Below are 15875 nucleotides of genomic sequence, written 5' to 3' on the forward strand. Positions count from 1 at the left end.
ACATGACGAAGCTCTCAAGCATGGTGGAATGGGGGCGGAATCTCGTTAAGCAAAACGCTAGAGGTCAAGGATAACAGGAACAAAGAAATCCAGTCGCGCATATTCTGGCCAAAACCCAGAGCTTGCAACACCTCAAACAGGTACGCCCAATCAACTGAGTCGAAGGCCTTAGATATATCGAGCTTTAAGAAGTGGTTGGGTTTTTCTTTGTGTGCAAAGTTTCGATAAGATTCTAGACATGGAAGATTATTGTATCTCCATTGGAGATTCTTCCTTTCATCGGTCTAAGCCAAGAAGCAATGCTAAGATGCAACTTTCGCCAGTCTATCTATCAATAAAGAAGCACAGCGTGTGAAGCGTTACGACCATTTCTTGTCAGCGAGAGATTCTTTGCAAGCCTGAGCTCTTCCATGTTTCCCTCAGCTTCAGTTCACCTCCCCAGGGAATTCTTCGTTTCTTGCACAGACCCAACGCAACCAAAGCATCTCAAGACGTACTGATCCCTACTACAAGAACACGTAAACAGAACGAGACAGTAATCACGTCCGCCTCTCGTCCTCGTACCGACCGACCCAACGGCAGCAGCAAGCAATCTGGCCTGCCGGGACCGATGGGCTGCTCCTCGTCGAAGAAGCTCGACGAGGAGGAGGCCGTGAAGGCGTGCCACGACCGCCGGAGCTTCGTCAAGAAGGCGATCGCGCAGCGGGACCTCCTGGCCTCCTCCCACGTCGCCTACCTCCAGTCGCTCCGCCGCGTCTCGCTCGCGCTCTTCTACTGCCTCGCCGAGGACGAGCACCTCTACTTCCTGCAGGACACGTCCGCGCAGTGCACCCACCGCCCGTGCTCGCCGGAGAAGAGGGCCGTCCTCCTCGTCGTCAACCGCCTGAGGCAAGGAGGGGCGCCCGTGCACCCGCTGGTAGGGCGGTGGGACGGCGAGGCTGGAGCTGCCGAGGCCGCCGTGGTTGACGGGTTCTTCGGCGTGGATCCCCGGCTCTTCCGCCCTCCGGCGAACGACGTGCCGGTTTCCTCGCCGTCGCACCTGCCGTCGGCGTGGGACGTGTTCTGGGTCGACCCCTTCTCTTCGCTGCCGACCGATCGCGTGGGCTATGTAAATCACGGCGTCCAAGAGGCGAATGCTGATCAAGAAGATGGTGAGATGCCGGAGCTGGAAGAAATAAGCGAGGATGGCAGCAATGGAGAAGGCGAATCAGAGGAGGAGGAGGCGCCTGGTCATGAGCAGGCAGAGGCAGCGCAGGTGGTAGTGGAGCCAAGGGAGCGAAAAGAAAAGAAGAAGGTGGCGGGTGTGAGCAACAAGCTGAGGGTGCGGGCGAGCGCCGAGGTCGAGCAGCAGAGCACCCCCGGCCGATTCACGGTGTTCGTCGACAGGCCGCCGGCGAGCGTGGCGGAGGCCATGAGGGACATCAAGGGCCATTTCTCGAAGGTCGCCGAAACCGCCGGCGAGGTCTCGGTGCTGCTGGAGGTCGTCCCCTACCAGAAGAAAGGTACAGTCATCAGTCATGCAAAACCTCTTCCCCTACCTCAAGCCTGAACTTCTGAATTATACCCTGTCATGTCAATTGCTTTTCTATTCTTCAGACTAGAACAATGTGAATTATTCAGAACATGCCATAGAGCTGTAGCATTGATCATTGCCGTCTTGTACATAGACAGTTCGACCACCTGCTCCGAGAGGGGACGTCGAGGGGGACGACGGCGGCGAGCAAGTCGGCGCCCGTGAACCTTCGCCGGAGCCATTCCAACTCTTCCAGAGCCACAAGGAGAGCCTCGACAGGCTCTACGCGTGGGAGAAGAAGCTCTACGAGGAAGTCAGGGTACGTTCGACCGATCACACGCGCTTCTCTTCGAATTCAACTCCAACTCTCGTAGAATGATCATAAGTTCAGAACCAGTTAGGATGAAGTTGTGATATGAAATGTATTTCCAGGCAGGGGAGCGCGTCCGGCTGTCGTACGAGAAGAAGGTGGCGCAGCTGAGGAGCCAGGACGCCAACGGCGCGGAGCCGTTCGCGATCGAGAGGACCAGGGCCGCCATCAGGGACCTCCGGACCAAGCTCAACATCTCCCTCGCCTCCGTCGACGCCGTGTCCCGGCGGATCGTCGCCGTCCGCGACGACGAGCTGCTGCCGCAGCTCGCCGAGCTCATCCGAGGGTACGTGTGTTTATTATGGCGTGCTCGATCGGTTCCCCGGACAATGGTGACGCCGCAAGTGTTTGATCGATGTTTCTCGTCGGCGTCGCTGTGCTGTTCAGGCTGGCAAGGATGTGGCGCGTGATCGGCGACGCGCACCGGGTGATGAAGCGCACGGCGGACGAGGCGAGCGCGCTCCTCTCCTCCTCGGCCGCCGGGGCGGAGGGAGGCATCAGGGGCCCGCCGCCGCCGCCGGGGCCGACGCGCGCGGCCACGGCGGCGGGCGCGCTGGCGACGGAGCTCCGCGGCTGGCGCGCGGCGCTGGAGGCCTGGGCCGAGTCGCAGCGCGGGTACGCGGCGGCGCTCTGGGGCTGGGCGCGGAGCTGCGTCAAGGACGGCGAGGACATGCCGCGGCTGATCGTGGCCTGGGCCCGCGCGGTCGAGGCCGTGGACGTGGACGCGGCGATCCGGGCCGTAGAGGGCGTCGCGGCCGAGGCGGCGGCTATCGCGACGGCCGCGCGGCGCCGCAACAGCAGCGCCGAGGAGGAGCCGCCGAACGAGGAGGAAGGGAAGCGGAGGGTCTGCGTCGGGCTGGCGGCGGCGCTGGGCGCCATCGCCGAGGCCGCCGGCCTGGCCTCCGCGGCGTACCGCGAGCTGGTGGCCGAGATGGATGACAGAGAACGCGAGGCAGAAATGGCGGGAAGGGACGACGAGCCGTCCATCCAAAACAACCCACCGTAACCTGTAAATGAAATGGCGGGAAGGGAAGTGCACCGTGTGTAATCTGTAAATGATGAAGCTTACCGCCGACTGACAGATCACAGTTAACTGACATGGTCTCACCATTACATGTACTCTGGGTAGAAAGTTCCATTACATAGCTATAGGCACGGCGAAGACGCAGAGTTATTACCGACTGACGCGACACGAGAGGACTCTGAAAAACTCAAGTCCATCAAGAGTTTTCATCAGCTCAAACACTTTGATGTACGTAGGTAGGTACGCGGGCAGGGAGGGACGTGCATGGCTTCACTTGGACATGGCGCCGTTGGAGCTGGAGTCCCAGCCCCAGACGTCGACGGCGTCGCTGCCGCCGCCGTGCTGCATCCTGCTGCTTTGCTCGAGGCTCTCCAGGCTGGCCATGCTCTGCATCGGCGAGCTCTGCACCTGCTCGGCCGGGGACAGGCTCCCGAAGCAGGCGTCGTCGGGGCCGCCGGGGAGGAAGTCCAGCCCGGCCAGCACGTCCGGGACGCGGCACGGGTTCAGCGCCGCCGGGGACAGACCCAGGTGGCCCAGCCCGCACGACATCGCGCCGCGCGCCACCATGTCCTCCGCCAGCTTCACCTTCACCCGCAGCGCCTCCACGTCCGACTTGAGGATCCGGTTGTCCGTGACCGCCGTCGTGAACTGCTGGTTCGCGTCCGTCAGCTGCTTGAAGATCGACGCGTTGTCACCCCGGAGCTGATCAACCTGCAGTCCAGTCACCCACAAGCCATAATGAACTCAACTGAACCTTGAAAATTACTCCTAGTCAGTACGCACGCCGTAGCCTATCTTACCTGCGTCTCCAGCTCAACCAAGTGAGCTTGCTTCCTCTTCCTCGACCGTCGGGCCGACTCTCGGTTCGACACCATCCTGTAGTAATTGGCAAACAAGGGTTTATGATTTGAGCAGTGAATGAAGAACACAAGGGGAAAAAAAAAGGCATAATGGTTCATGGTTGTTGATGTACCGTCTCATCCTTTTCACGTCTGTTGGGTTCGTGCCGTTGTCGCACAAGCCACCGTCGTCGAACATCGACTCGCTGTCGGAGTCCGAGCCGCTCGTGCCTCCGAAAGCTTGGCTCTCTTTGATGCTCAGATTGGTCGCCGACGTGGGACTCGCCGCTGCTGCATAGATAGAGAATTCAACAGAGCATGAGCAAGACACACTAGTCGTCTAGTCATGTGTTGTAACCAAGCCCGGTTTAGACGCAACAGCACCTACTATGTCTGCCCAAACATCTGAATATCATGTGATTCAGTGTGCAGTTTAGTACTGAAAACCATGGCACACAGCAATGAACCATTCTTCTTCTAAACACAATCATATGAACTCACTGAAAACTGTGGAAGAGGAACTATGTTGGATGCATTTACCATAGATTGACGACTGCGACTCGATTGTCGTGGAGACCGCGGGATGCCGTGCGCCGAGGTTCGGGGACTGAGACCACAAGTGATTCTGAATTGTTCCATTCAGGGTCTGCTTAGTTGGGAAAAAACGAAAGAAATTCAGTACAGTGAAAACAATCGCCCAAGTGGAGCTCTACATCAGAACATATCATGCATAGCAAAGCTGTATTGTTCGTTTGCATCTTCTAGTACTACATAGAATTCAGATGTTTGACAAAATTTGATAATTTTTTGGTTGAATTTCAGTCAAATTCGAACACAACTTTTGGTGTTGGCCGAATTGAAAAGGCCAAAATCACCATAAAAGCCACTGATTTCAGTTGATGACCGAAATTCGAATGAAAGAAAAGAAAGACTGAACACACACACACACACTCCTAACTTTGGCATATGGGAATCTTTCGTCCACCTCCAAAATATAGTTATTTTTTTAAATAGATATGATTTCTTTCTCAAGGATGTTAAGCGTGCATGTTGCCAAGAGGAAAGGCTAGGTCGCATCGCATGGCCCGCATCTCACCCACAAGCCGCAGGTGGTTCAATTAATTCTAGTCGGCAGGAATGATGCAAGCACCATCTCATGCCATCAAGGGGAAAAAATATATGCATATGTCGCGTATGATCATCAGAAATTCAGAACATGCCATGCCATAAGCATCCAAAAATTCCGTGCTATGCAGTACGCGCCACAGTTTCATCAGCTCCTCTGCTGCGCTACGTTAACAGGAGGAGATCGATCGAGGGCGACGGACTCACCGCGTCGGCGAAGCCGAAGGCGCCGGAGAGGTCGGCGGCGGAGAAGAGGCCGTAGGGCCCGTTGGCGGTGCCCACGGCGGCGGTGCCGGGCTTCTGCTCGGCGCCGAGCCCCCGCCCGCGGATGAAGGCCTCGAGCTCCAGCTCCGACGCGCACTTCTTCATCGCCGGTCGCTCGCTCGCTCGCTGCGCTGCCGCTGCGGAGAGGGGGAGGAAGCTGAGGTGAGCTGAGCAGAGCTGCGGAGGAGGAGTCTGGTGGGTGCTCCGGTACGTGGCGTCGGCGTCCGGTGCTTCCTTTTAGAGGGGAGATGCCGCGGTGAGGCGGAACGCTATAGAGAGAAAAAGCTCTTTTCGGCGGTCGATCGATCAATCGGATAGAAAAAAACCAAAGGAAAAGAAAGGTGGCTGGCTGGCTGGAAGGAGTGAAGTCGGGCGTGGAAAGCGGTTCGGCTCGTCTCTGGGGCGCCTTCTTCGGGGATATCTACGGCTCTGCCACTCGACCGGCCGTATCCAGGCCAGACACGCGGGACCACGGTTTAGGATCCTCGTCACCGCGAAATTGCGAGGCAACGCAAAGAGGAAGTGACGTCCGTGCATGGGTGTCGAGCTCCGGTGGGTTCTCTCTTCTCTGCTTCGAAGAAAATAAAAACATATCGTAGAGCATCTACAATCAGACTTTACAAAGTTTGCCCCACAATGTCTGGGATGCGTCCGCGGACAGCGCCCTAGTCATTCCTCGTTCCTTGCCTCATGTTAGAATATTTCCAGCCGCGTCCCCAACAAACACCCTAGAACACTTTTTCGGCACCGGCGCCGAAAAAATAGCTCAGTCGCGCCTTCAGGAATCCGTTTTCCGCCGGATTGGGCAGAAATTGACGCCGACGTATCCAACTCGAACCCGGCGCGCTGGGGATCGCCTGGGAGCGCCGGACGGACCGTTTTGGCGCGAACTGTGATGGACCCGCCCTGTCAGCGACGCGCCGCTTCGTCGTCCACATCGCCTCGTTTTCCGCGGGAATCAATGCTGAAAGGATCGATATGGTTGACTAGAGGGGGGTGAATAGGCAACTAACAATTTTTAGCTTTTCTTTAGCAATTTAAACTTTACATCAAAGTAGGTTGTCTAGATATGCAACTAGATGAGCAACCTATATGATGCAACACGAATAGGAACACAAGCAAGCAAGATATATGAAACAAATAATCTACACAAGTAAAGGCACGAGATAATCAAGAATGGAGACGGTGGAAACGAGGATGTGTTGCCGAAGTTCCTTCCCTTTGAGAGGAAGTACGTCTCCGTTGGAGCGGTGTGGAGGCACAATTCTCCCCAAGAAGCCACTAGGGCCACCGTAATCTCCTCACGCCCTCACACAATGCGAGATGCCGTGATTCCACTATTGGTGCCCTTGGAGGCGGCGACCGAACCTTTACAAACGAGGTTGGGGCAATCTCCACAACTCAATTGGAGGCTCCCAACGACACCACGAAGCTTCACCACAATGGACTATGGCTTCGCGGTGACCTCAACCGTCTAGAATGCTCAAACACCCAAGAGTAACAAGATCCGCAAGGGATTAGTAGGGGGGAATCAAATATATCTTGGTGAAAGTGTAGATCGGGGCCTTCTCAACCACTCCCGAGCAAATCAACAAGTTTGGTTGGCTAGGGAGTGAGATCGGGCGAAAATGGAGCTTGGAGCAATAATGGAGTTTTAATGGTGGAAGAGGTGAGTCAACGGGGAAGAAGGAGATCCTTTATATAGTGTGGAAAAGATCCAACCGTTACCCACCAACCAGCCCGCGGCCAGCGGTACTACCGCGCCTGGCCAGCGGTACTACCGCAAGGCCGCGCGGTACTACTGCTTGCAACCAAGTGGTACTACCGCACGGCAGTGCGGTACAACAGTACCGTCCCACGGTACTGCCGCGACCCTAGCACAGAAATAGACGCAAGCTGGGGCGGTACTTCTGCACGCGCGGTACTACCGCGCCCCTCATGCGGTACTACCGCAACGCAAAAGTCCCAGCCAGTGGGAAGGGAAACTACCGTGCCTACTTCCGCAAATAAACGGAAGTAGCAAAAACCCGACACAGTAGTACTGCCGAGGGGCGGTACTACTGCCTGACCGCATAGCGCGATACTACCGCACGGCGAAAGCGGTACTACCACGGCAGGTGCAGATGTAAAAAATTACATCCGCTCCTACTACCGCAAAGGGGCGGCACTAGCCTGGTGGGCAGCGGTAGTGCAGCTCCAGGGGAGCGGTACTACCGTGAGCACCAGCGTACTACCACGCCACCGCGCGGTACTACCGTGGATGCCTATGGTACTACCGTTGATCCAGGAGCGGTACTACCGCAACCACAATAGCAGCCAGTCAAAGAAGGCAGGAAAAACGGAGGAAGCTCCAAGGAAGAAGGAGGGGATAAAAGGAGACGTGTACGTGATGATTCCACCCAAACCTTTCCAACGCGGACCCCCTCTTAATAGTACGATTTTCCTACGACTCAAATCCACCAAAAAGAAATGTAAAAGACGCCGTCTTCGCCAGTCTTCGAGGGGCACCCAATCGTCCTGTGCCTAGCAAAGAAGTGTCTGGAAAACTCATGGCACACGATTAGTCCGCAAATGCGTTGTCATCAATCACCAAAACACTTAGGGATAAATATGTCCTTACAATCTCCCCTTTTTGGTGGATTGATGACAAAACGGGATTTGCACAAGGAAAAATACTATTAAGTAAAAGCAAACCCCTCCTCTCTATAATATAGACGGGCTCCCCCTAAATGTGTGCCACCTAGATGAGCACGAATACTAGGAACAGAGCTCCCCCTATATTATAGAGACAAGGCAAATTTATCACTAGACAAGATAGTACAAACATAAGATAACTAAGATAGATAGAGTGCATATGTCTTACACCATATGGAGGAAAGGTCTCGAAGGCACAAACCGAACAAAAGCAAACAAGGCAAACGAGGTCCAAACGACAAAGCAAACAAACACACCAAGCACGACACAACGCAAATCCCTACACTCTCTCCCCCTTTGCCATCGAGACGCCAAAAAGGCAGAGAGGACACCTACACACACGGGGTGGCTCAGGCAGAGAAGTCGTCCCACTGCTCCTCGTGCTCCTCGTCAGACTCAGCGGCGGGGATAGTCTCCTCGATGTCATCCTCTGAACTGGTCCACTTGTAGCCCTGCTTTGACATCCAGGCAGCCTCAGGTGTGATGACGTCCTCAGACCCGCCAGACACATCCTCTCCAAAGAGCCTCATCACCTTCTTGTCACGGCGGTGACTCTCCTTGTCAGTCACGTGAGCCCTGTACTGTCCCTTCGCCTGCATGCAGAAGAGAGTCTTCATCTTGTCCTTCAGCTTTTTGGCCCATGACGGCTCAGAGGAAGAAGTGGTGGACCTAGCAGCACGGTCCTCAGCAGTAGTCTCAGTAGCAGCAGCCTCCCCCTCACCAGCAGCCCTCCTAGCAGAAGATGCCTCAGCACGGGTAGTGGTGTTGGCCCAGTTGGGCTTGACGCGGAGGCTGATGGACTCATGGCGAATCCAGTCTGGAGCAAGGAACTCATCACCTGGATACGTCTTCTCCCAAGTGGTGGAGAGCAGCAGAAACAGGTACGGTCCATAGATAGGTACCTTGCGAGTGAACACCGCAAACCGAAGTTCACATCACATGATGTGTGAGACATCAAGTGGCTGAGTCTGAGAAGTACGTGCCTCTGCACACAAGAGCAACATGTCCACTAGATATGCATGAACCTTGTCCTTGTCGCCAATGCGTGGGAACAGAGTGTTGCGGAAGATGCGATGCATGATATCCAGAAAGGAGTTCAACACCCAAGATGACTTGCCATTGGGGAGTACCTTCTCAACAAGGAAGGGCTGAAGCTGGTTCTTGTTGGCAGACTCAGAATTGGCATGGGGGCGAACGCCAACGGGGGTGTGAAGCCCGTCATCAGGAATGTGCAGAAGATCCATGAACCCTTTCCATGTAGCAGACAGCTGACGGCCATTGGTCATCCAGGTCATCCAGGTCATCCTCCGCTCCTCCCCGGGATGAAAGTACACTGAGGCAAAGAACTGACAGATAAGCTCAGGGTCATAGTCAAGGTGAAAGGAGATCACCGGCTCAATAGCAAACTGCTCCACCAAGTCGAGAGCCTCTCCAAAATAGTCACGAAACTTGTCTTTCCGCAGGTGATGCGTGTCTATCCACTTGACATCCACGAAGGTATTCTACTTGTTCTTGATCACATCCAGATAGATGAGAGCTTGTTGCTTGGTCCAGAACAACTCGGTGCCTCTGAGGATAGCCCGAGGATTCACATAGGGATTGATCTTCCGGCGCTCGACATACTCAGTGGTTGAAATCTCGTCCATGCCCTTAGCCGGTTCCTTTTGCTTGCTGGCAGTGGTCTTGACATTGCGCTTGGGGGCATTGGAGCCCTCTGGGGCTTCATCTTGGGGATTGCGCAGACGCTTGGAGCCAGTGTCACGACTGGGATTGGAACGGCGAGAGCCACCACCTGAGACACAGAACGCAAAAACACCCACAACAGCCAAGAGAGATTAATGCAAAGACCACAACAAAGCAAGTGAAACAAGTAGAAAGCACACATGATAAATGCCTAGAGAGAGATTTGATCCCTACGGTAGTACTGCCAAGAGCTGCGGAGCTAAGAGAGTAGTACGGCTCTTAGACGCGGTAGTACCGTGCAAGATCACGATAGTACCGGGTGTAGGAGCAGTAGTACGACCTTAGCACCGCGGCCGGCGCGGTAGTACCGCGTCTGCGGAGCGGTAGTACCGCACGATACGGTAGTACCGCACCTGACGGGCGGTAGTACCGCAAGAGCGGTAGTACCGCACATCGGGCACGGTAGTACCGCACCGCGTTAGATCTGAACGGGTTCAAATCTGAGAAAGCCCGCGAAACCACGGCGGTACTACGGTTGGACAAAGCTACCACAAGACAGCATATCAAGTATGTTTCCTACGCATCACGAGTCTCCTACATCCTACTCTTGCATAGATTTGGCCTAAAATCTCAAGAACGACAAGTTTCTCCCCAAAAGCCTAGAAGCAAGAGAACAACCAAGAAAAAAAAGGGATTTGGGGAAAAATCTTGGTCCATGGCAAGAGGAAGTGGTGGGGAACGATCCCACTGGTCGGAATCCGAGGAGAGTGGCCGGAGACGGAGATCCGGCGAGGGACTCCGGCGCCGTTCTTGAGAGGGAGAGACGTGGAGAGAGAGACAATGAATGGGTATGGGGAGTTGGAACTCCCCTGCCCGAGTCATAACCCCCACGCGCCCTTAACGGCGCGGTAGTACCGTGCCCAGACACGGTAGTACCGCACGGTGCGGTACTTCCGAGGTACCACACCAGAGCGGTAGTACCGTGCTGTGGCGCGGTAGTACCGTGCCTCCCAAAGCGGTAGTACCGCGCCCAGACGCGGGAGTACCGTGGGCTCAAGAAGATGCACGTTTCGAGCGCGAAAAACTGGATCTTTGCACAAACCACTCCGAGCCAACACGACACCACAAGACCACGCAACACACAAAACCAGAAAGGCACACGACAAACGAACCAACCACGAGACACCACCTCTCCGAAAGAGAGGGCAGTGGCCGTAGCCACCTATGTTTGAGTCAATTGGTATGGCACCATGAAGAATTATCCTTGGGTCCATGACCAAAACTCGTCTTTGAAGCACAAGTACCATCAAACATGGCTAATGTGAAAGACTTGATTGATTTATGCATAATGGGGGAGGGAGAGTTCATTGAGAGAACATCACTCCCCCTATGTCCATGCCTACATCTAAATAGGACAACACGTTGAGTATGGTGGGGTGTGCAAGGGTTCAAGCAACATTGCTCGAATCGATGATATTTAGCTCATGTCTTAACTCGCGAAATCTTGCTTCATCCAAGGGCTTCGTGAAGATATCTGCAAGGTTATCATGAGTGTTGACGTAGTTGAGCTCGATCTCTCCTCACCTAATGTGATCCCGGATGAAGTGATACCGGCTCTCAATATGCTTCGTCTTGAAGTGTTGCACCGGGTTGAGAGAGAACTTGATGGCACTTTCATTGTCACACCAAAGAGGCACTTTGTCACAAGTGACACCATAATCCTTTAAAGTTTGCCTCATCCATAAGAGTTGTGCACAACAACTACCGGCCGCCACATACTCCGCTTTGGTGGACGAGAGAGACACACAACTTTGCTTTTTGGAAGACCAACTTACCAAAGAGCAACCAAGGAATTGGCACCCTCCGGAACTGGACTTCCTATCCACTTTGTCTCCCGCCCAATCGGAATCCGAGTATCCTACAAGATTGAAGTTTGATCCTCTTGGGTACCATAAGCCAAAGTTTGGGGTATGAGCCAAATATCGAAAGATTCGTTTGACCGCCACATAGTGACTTTCCTTAGGTGCGGCTTGAAACCGTGCACAAATTCCCACACTCAACATGATGTCCGGTCTAGATGCACAAAGGTAAAGCAAGGAACCAATCATGGAACGATATACCTTTTGATCCACCACTTCACCATTGGGATCTAAGTCAAGTTGGCACTTGGTGGGCATTGGAGTGGAAGCCGGCTTGACGTCACTTAGCTTGAATCTCTTGAGCATGTCTTGAGTGTATTTGGATTGATTGATGAAGGTTCCTTCTCTTCTTTGCTTCACTTCGAACCCTAGAAAGTGTTGGAAATATGCCCTAGAGGCAATAATAAATTAGTTATTATTATATTTCCTTGTTCATGATAATCGTTTATTATCCATGCTAGAATTGTATTGATAGGAAACTCAGATACATGTGTGGATACATAGACAACACCATGTCCCTAGTAAGCCTCTAGTTGACTAGCTCGTTGATCAATAGATGGTTACGGTTTCCTGACCATGGACATTGGATGTCATTGATAACGGGATCACATCATTAAGAGAATGATGTGATGGACAAAGACCCAATCCTAAGCCTAGCACAAGATCTTGTAGTTCGTATGCTAAAGCTTTTCTAATGTCAAGTATCATTTCCTTAGACCATGAGATTGTGCAACTCCCGGATACCGTAGGAGTGCTTTGGGTGTGCCAAACGTCACAACGTAACTGGGTGGCTATAAAGGTACACTACAGGTATCTCCGAAAGTGTCTATTGGGTTGGCACGAATCGAGACTGGGATTTGTCACTCTGTGTAAACGGAGAGGTATCTCTAGGCCCACTCGGTAGGACATCATCATAATGTGCACAATGTGATCAAGGAGTTGATCACGGGATGATGTGTTACGGAACGAGTAAAGAGACTTGCCGGTAACGAGATTGAACAAGGTATCAGGATACTGACGATCGAATCTCGGGCAAGTATCGTACCGATAGACAAAGGGAATTGTATATGGGATTGATTAAGTCCTTGACATCGTGGTTCATCCGATGAGATCATCGTGGAACATGTGGGAGCCAACATGGGTATCCAGATCCCGCTGTTGGTTATTGACCGGAGAGTCATCTCGGTCATGTCTGCATGTCTCTCGAACCCGTAGGGTCTACACACTTAAGGTTCGGTGACGCTAGGGTTATAGAGATATTAGTATGCGGTAACCCGAAAGTTGTTCGGAGTCCCGTATGAGACCCCGGACGTTACGAGGAGTTCCGGAATGGTCCGGAGGTAAAGAATTATATATAGGAAGTGCTATTTCGGCCATCGGGACAAGTTTCGGGGTCACCGGTATTGTACCGGGACCACCGGAAGGGTCCCGGGGGTCCACATGGGCTGTAGGGGTGTGCGCCTTGGCCTGTATGGGCCAAGGGCACCAGCCCCAAGAGGCCCATGCGCCAAGAGATAAGGAAAGGAAGAGTCCTAAAAGGGGAAGGCACCTCCGAGGTGCCTTGGGGAGGATGGACTCCTCCCTGGCCGCACCCTTCCTTGGAGGAAGGGCCAAGGCTGCGCTCCCCCCCCTCTCCCTTGGCCCTATATATAGTGGGGGGAAGGGAGGGCAACCATACCTGAGCCCTGGCGCCTCCCTCTCACTCCCATGACACATCTCCCTCCTCCCGCAGCGCTTGGCGAAGCCCTGTTGGAATCCCGCTACTTCCACCACCACGCCGTCGTGCTGCTGGATCTCCATCAACCTCTCCTCCCCCCTTGCTGGATCAAGAAGGAGGAGACGTCGCTGCTCCGTACGTGTGTTGAACGCGGAGGTGCCGTCCATTCGGCGCTAGGATCATCGGTGATTTGGATCACGACGAGTACGACTCCATCAACCCCGTTCTCTTGAACGCTTCCGCACGCGATCTACAAGGGTATGTAGATCCACTCCTCCTTCGTTGCTAGATGACTCCATAGATTGATCTTGGTGACACGTAGGAAAATTTTGAATTATTGCTACGTTCCCCAACAGTGGTATCATGAGCTAGGTCTATTGCGTAGATTCTATGCACGAGTAGAACACAAAGTAGTTGTGGGCGTTGATTTTGTTCAATATGCTTACCGTTACTAGTCCAATCTTGATTCGGCGGCATTGTGGGATGAAGCGGCCCGGACCAACCTTACACGTACGCTTACGTGAGACCGGTTCCACCGACTAACATGCACTAGTTGCATAAGGTGGCTGGCGGGTGTCTGTCTCTCCCACTTTAGTCGGATCGGATTCGATGAAAAGGGTCCTTATGAAGGGTAAATAGCAATTGGCATATCACATTGTGGTTTTTGCGTAGGTAAGAAACGTTCTTGCTAGAAACCCATAGCAGCCACGTAAAACATGCAAACAACAATTAGAGGACGTCTAACTTGTTTTTGCAGGGTATGCTATGTGATGTGATATGGACAAGAAGAATGTGATGAATGATATGTGATGTATGAGATTGATCATGTTCTTGTAATAGGAATCACGACTTGCATGTCGATGAGTATGACAACCGGCAGGAGCCATAGGAGTTGTCTTTATTTATTTATGACCTGCGTGTCAACTTAAACGTCATGTAATTACTTTGCTTTATTGCTAACCGTTAGCTGTAGTAGTAGAAGTAATTGTTGGCGAGACAACTTCATGAAGACACGACGATGGAGATCATGATGATGGAGATCATGGTGTCATGCCGGTGACGATAATGATCATGGAGCCCCGAAGATGGAGATCAAAAGGAGCAATATGATATTGGCCATATCATGTCACTATTTGATTGCATGTGATGTTTATCATGTTTTTGCATCTTGTTTACTTAGAACGACGGTAGTAAATAAGATGATCCCTCATAATAATTTCAAGAAAGTGTTCCCCCTAACTGTGCACCGTTGCGACAGTTCGTTGTTTCGAAGCACCACGTGATGATCGGGTGTTAGATTCTAACGTTCACATACAACGGGTGTAAGACAGATTTACACACGCGAAACTCTTAGGTTGACTTGACGAGCCTAGCATGTACAAACATGGCCTCGAAACACAAGAGACCAAAAGGTCGAGCATGAGTCGTATAGAAGATACGATCAACATGAAGATGTTCATCGATGTTGACTAGTCCGTCTCACGTGATGATCGGACACGGCCTAGTTGACTCAGATCATGTAATCACTTAGATGACTAGAGGGATGTCTATCTGAGTGGGAGTTCATAAGATGAACTTAATTATCCTGAACATAGTCAAAAGGTCTTCACAAATTATGTCGTAGCTCGCGCTTCAGTTCTACTGTTTAGTTATGTTCCTAGAGAAAATTTAGTTGAAAGTTGATAGTAGCAATTATGCGGACTAGGTCCGTAAACTGAGGATTGTCTTCATTGCTTCATAGAAGGCTTATGTCCTTAATGCACCGCTCAGTATGCTGAACCTCGAACGTTGTCTGTGGATGTTGCGAACATCTGACATACACATTTTGATAACTACGTGATAGTTCAGTTAAACGGTTTAGAGTTGAGGCACCGAAGACGTTTTGAAACGTCGCGAAACATATGAGATGTTTCGAGGGCTGAAATTGGGATTTCAGGCTCGTGCCCACGTCAAGAGGTATAAGACCTCCGACGATTTTCTTAGCCTGCAAACTAAGGGAGAAAAGCTCAATTGTTGAGCTTGTGCTCAGATTGTCTGAGTACAACAATCATTTGAATCGAGTGGGAGTTGATCTTCCAGATGAGAAAGTGATGTTTCTCCGAAGTCATTACCACCAAGCTGCTAGAGCTTCGTGATGAACTATAATATATCAGGGACATGTATGATGATCCTTGAGATATTCGCGATGTTTGACACCACAAAAGTAGAAATCAAGAAGGAGCATCAATTGTTGATGGTTGGTGAAACCACTAGTTTCAAGAAGGGCAAGGGCACGAAGGGATACTTCATGAAACGGCAATTCAGCTACTGCTCTAGTGAAGAAACCCAAGGTTGAACCCAAACCCGAGACTAAGTGCTTCTGTAATAAGGGGAACAGCCACTGGAGCAGAATTACCCTAGATACTTGGTAGATGAGAAGGCTGGCAAGGTCGATAGAAGTATATTGGATATACATTGTGTTGATGTGTACTTTACTAGTACTCCTAGTAGCACCAGGGTATTAGATACCGGTTCGGTTGCTAAGTGTTAGTAACTCGAAATAAAAGCTACGGAATAAACGGAGACTAGCTAAAGGTGAGCTGACGATATGTGTTGGAAGTGTTTCCAATGTTGATATGATCAAGCATCGCACGCTCCCTCTACCATCGAGATTGGTGTTTGCGTTGAGCATAGACATGATTGGATTATGTCTATCGCAATATGGTTATTCATTTAAGGAGAATAACG

At 52.2% G+C, this 15875-nt stretch overlaps 2 protein-coding genes across 3 annotated transcripts; one reads left to right on the forward strand and one right to left on the reverse strand.

Annotated features, from left to right (window-relative positions):
- Window positions 1–214: 214 nt before the first annotated feature.
- On the forward strand, window positions 215–2980 carry LOC125528775 (uncharacterized). Its single transcript, XM_048693213.2, has 4 exons — window positions 215–1502; window positions 1672–1832; window positions 1946–2169; window positions 2271–2980. The coding sequence occupies exons 1-4, from the start codon at window positions 611–613 to the stop codon at window positions 2887–2889; spliced, it is 1896 nt and encodes a 631-aa protein (XP_048549170.2). The 5' UTR covers window positions 215–610; the 3' UTR covers window positions 2890–2980.
- LOC125517273 (bZIP transcription factor RISBZ4) lies at window positions 2929–5450 on the reverse strand. 2 transcript variants are annotated; one of them, XM_048682456.2, is made up of 5 exons: window positions 5079–5450; window positions 4287–4392; window positions 3881–4034; window positions 3708–3783; window positions 2929–3618 (listed from the first exon to the last, which is right to left on the reverse strand). In XM_048682456.2, the coding sequence occupies exons 1-5, from the start codon at window positions 5238–5240 to the stop codon at window positions 3178–3180; spliced, it is 939 nt and encodes a 312-aa protein (XP_048538413.2). In that variant the 5' UTR covers window positions 5241–5450; the 3' UTR covers window positions 2929–3177. The 2 variants fall into 2 exon arrangements, with proteins under 2 accessions (XP_048538413.2, XP_048538412.2); XM_048682455.2 differs by having other exon boundaries at window positions 3881–4037; window positions 5079–5448.
- Between the last annotated feature and the right edge of the window lie 10425 nt (window positions 5451–15875).

The sequence above is a fragment of the Triticum urartu genome, chromosome 6A, assembly GCF_056163025.1.
Source record: "Triticum urartu cultivar PI428250 chromosome 6A, HENAU_Tu73, whole genome shotgun sequence".
Classification (NCBI taxonomy): domain Eukaryota; kingdom Viridiplantae; phylum Streptophyta; class Magnoliopsida; order Poales; family Poaceae; genus Triticum; species Triticum urartu.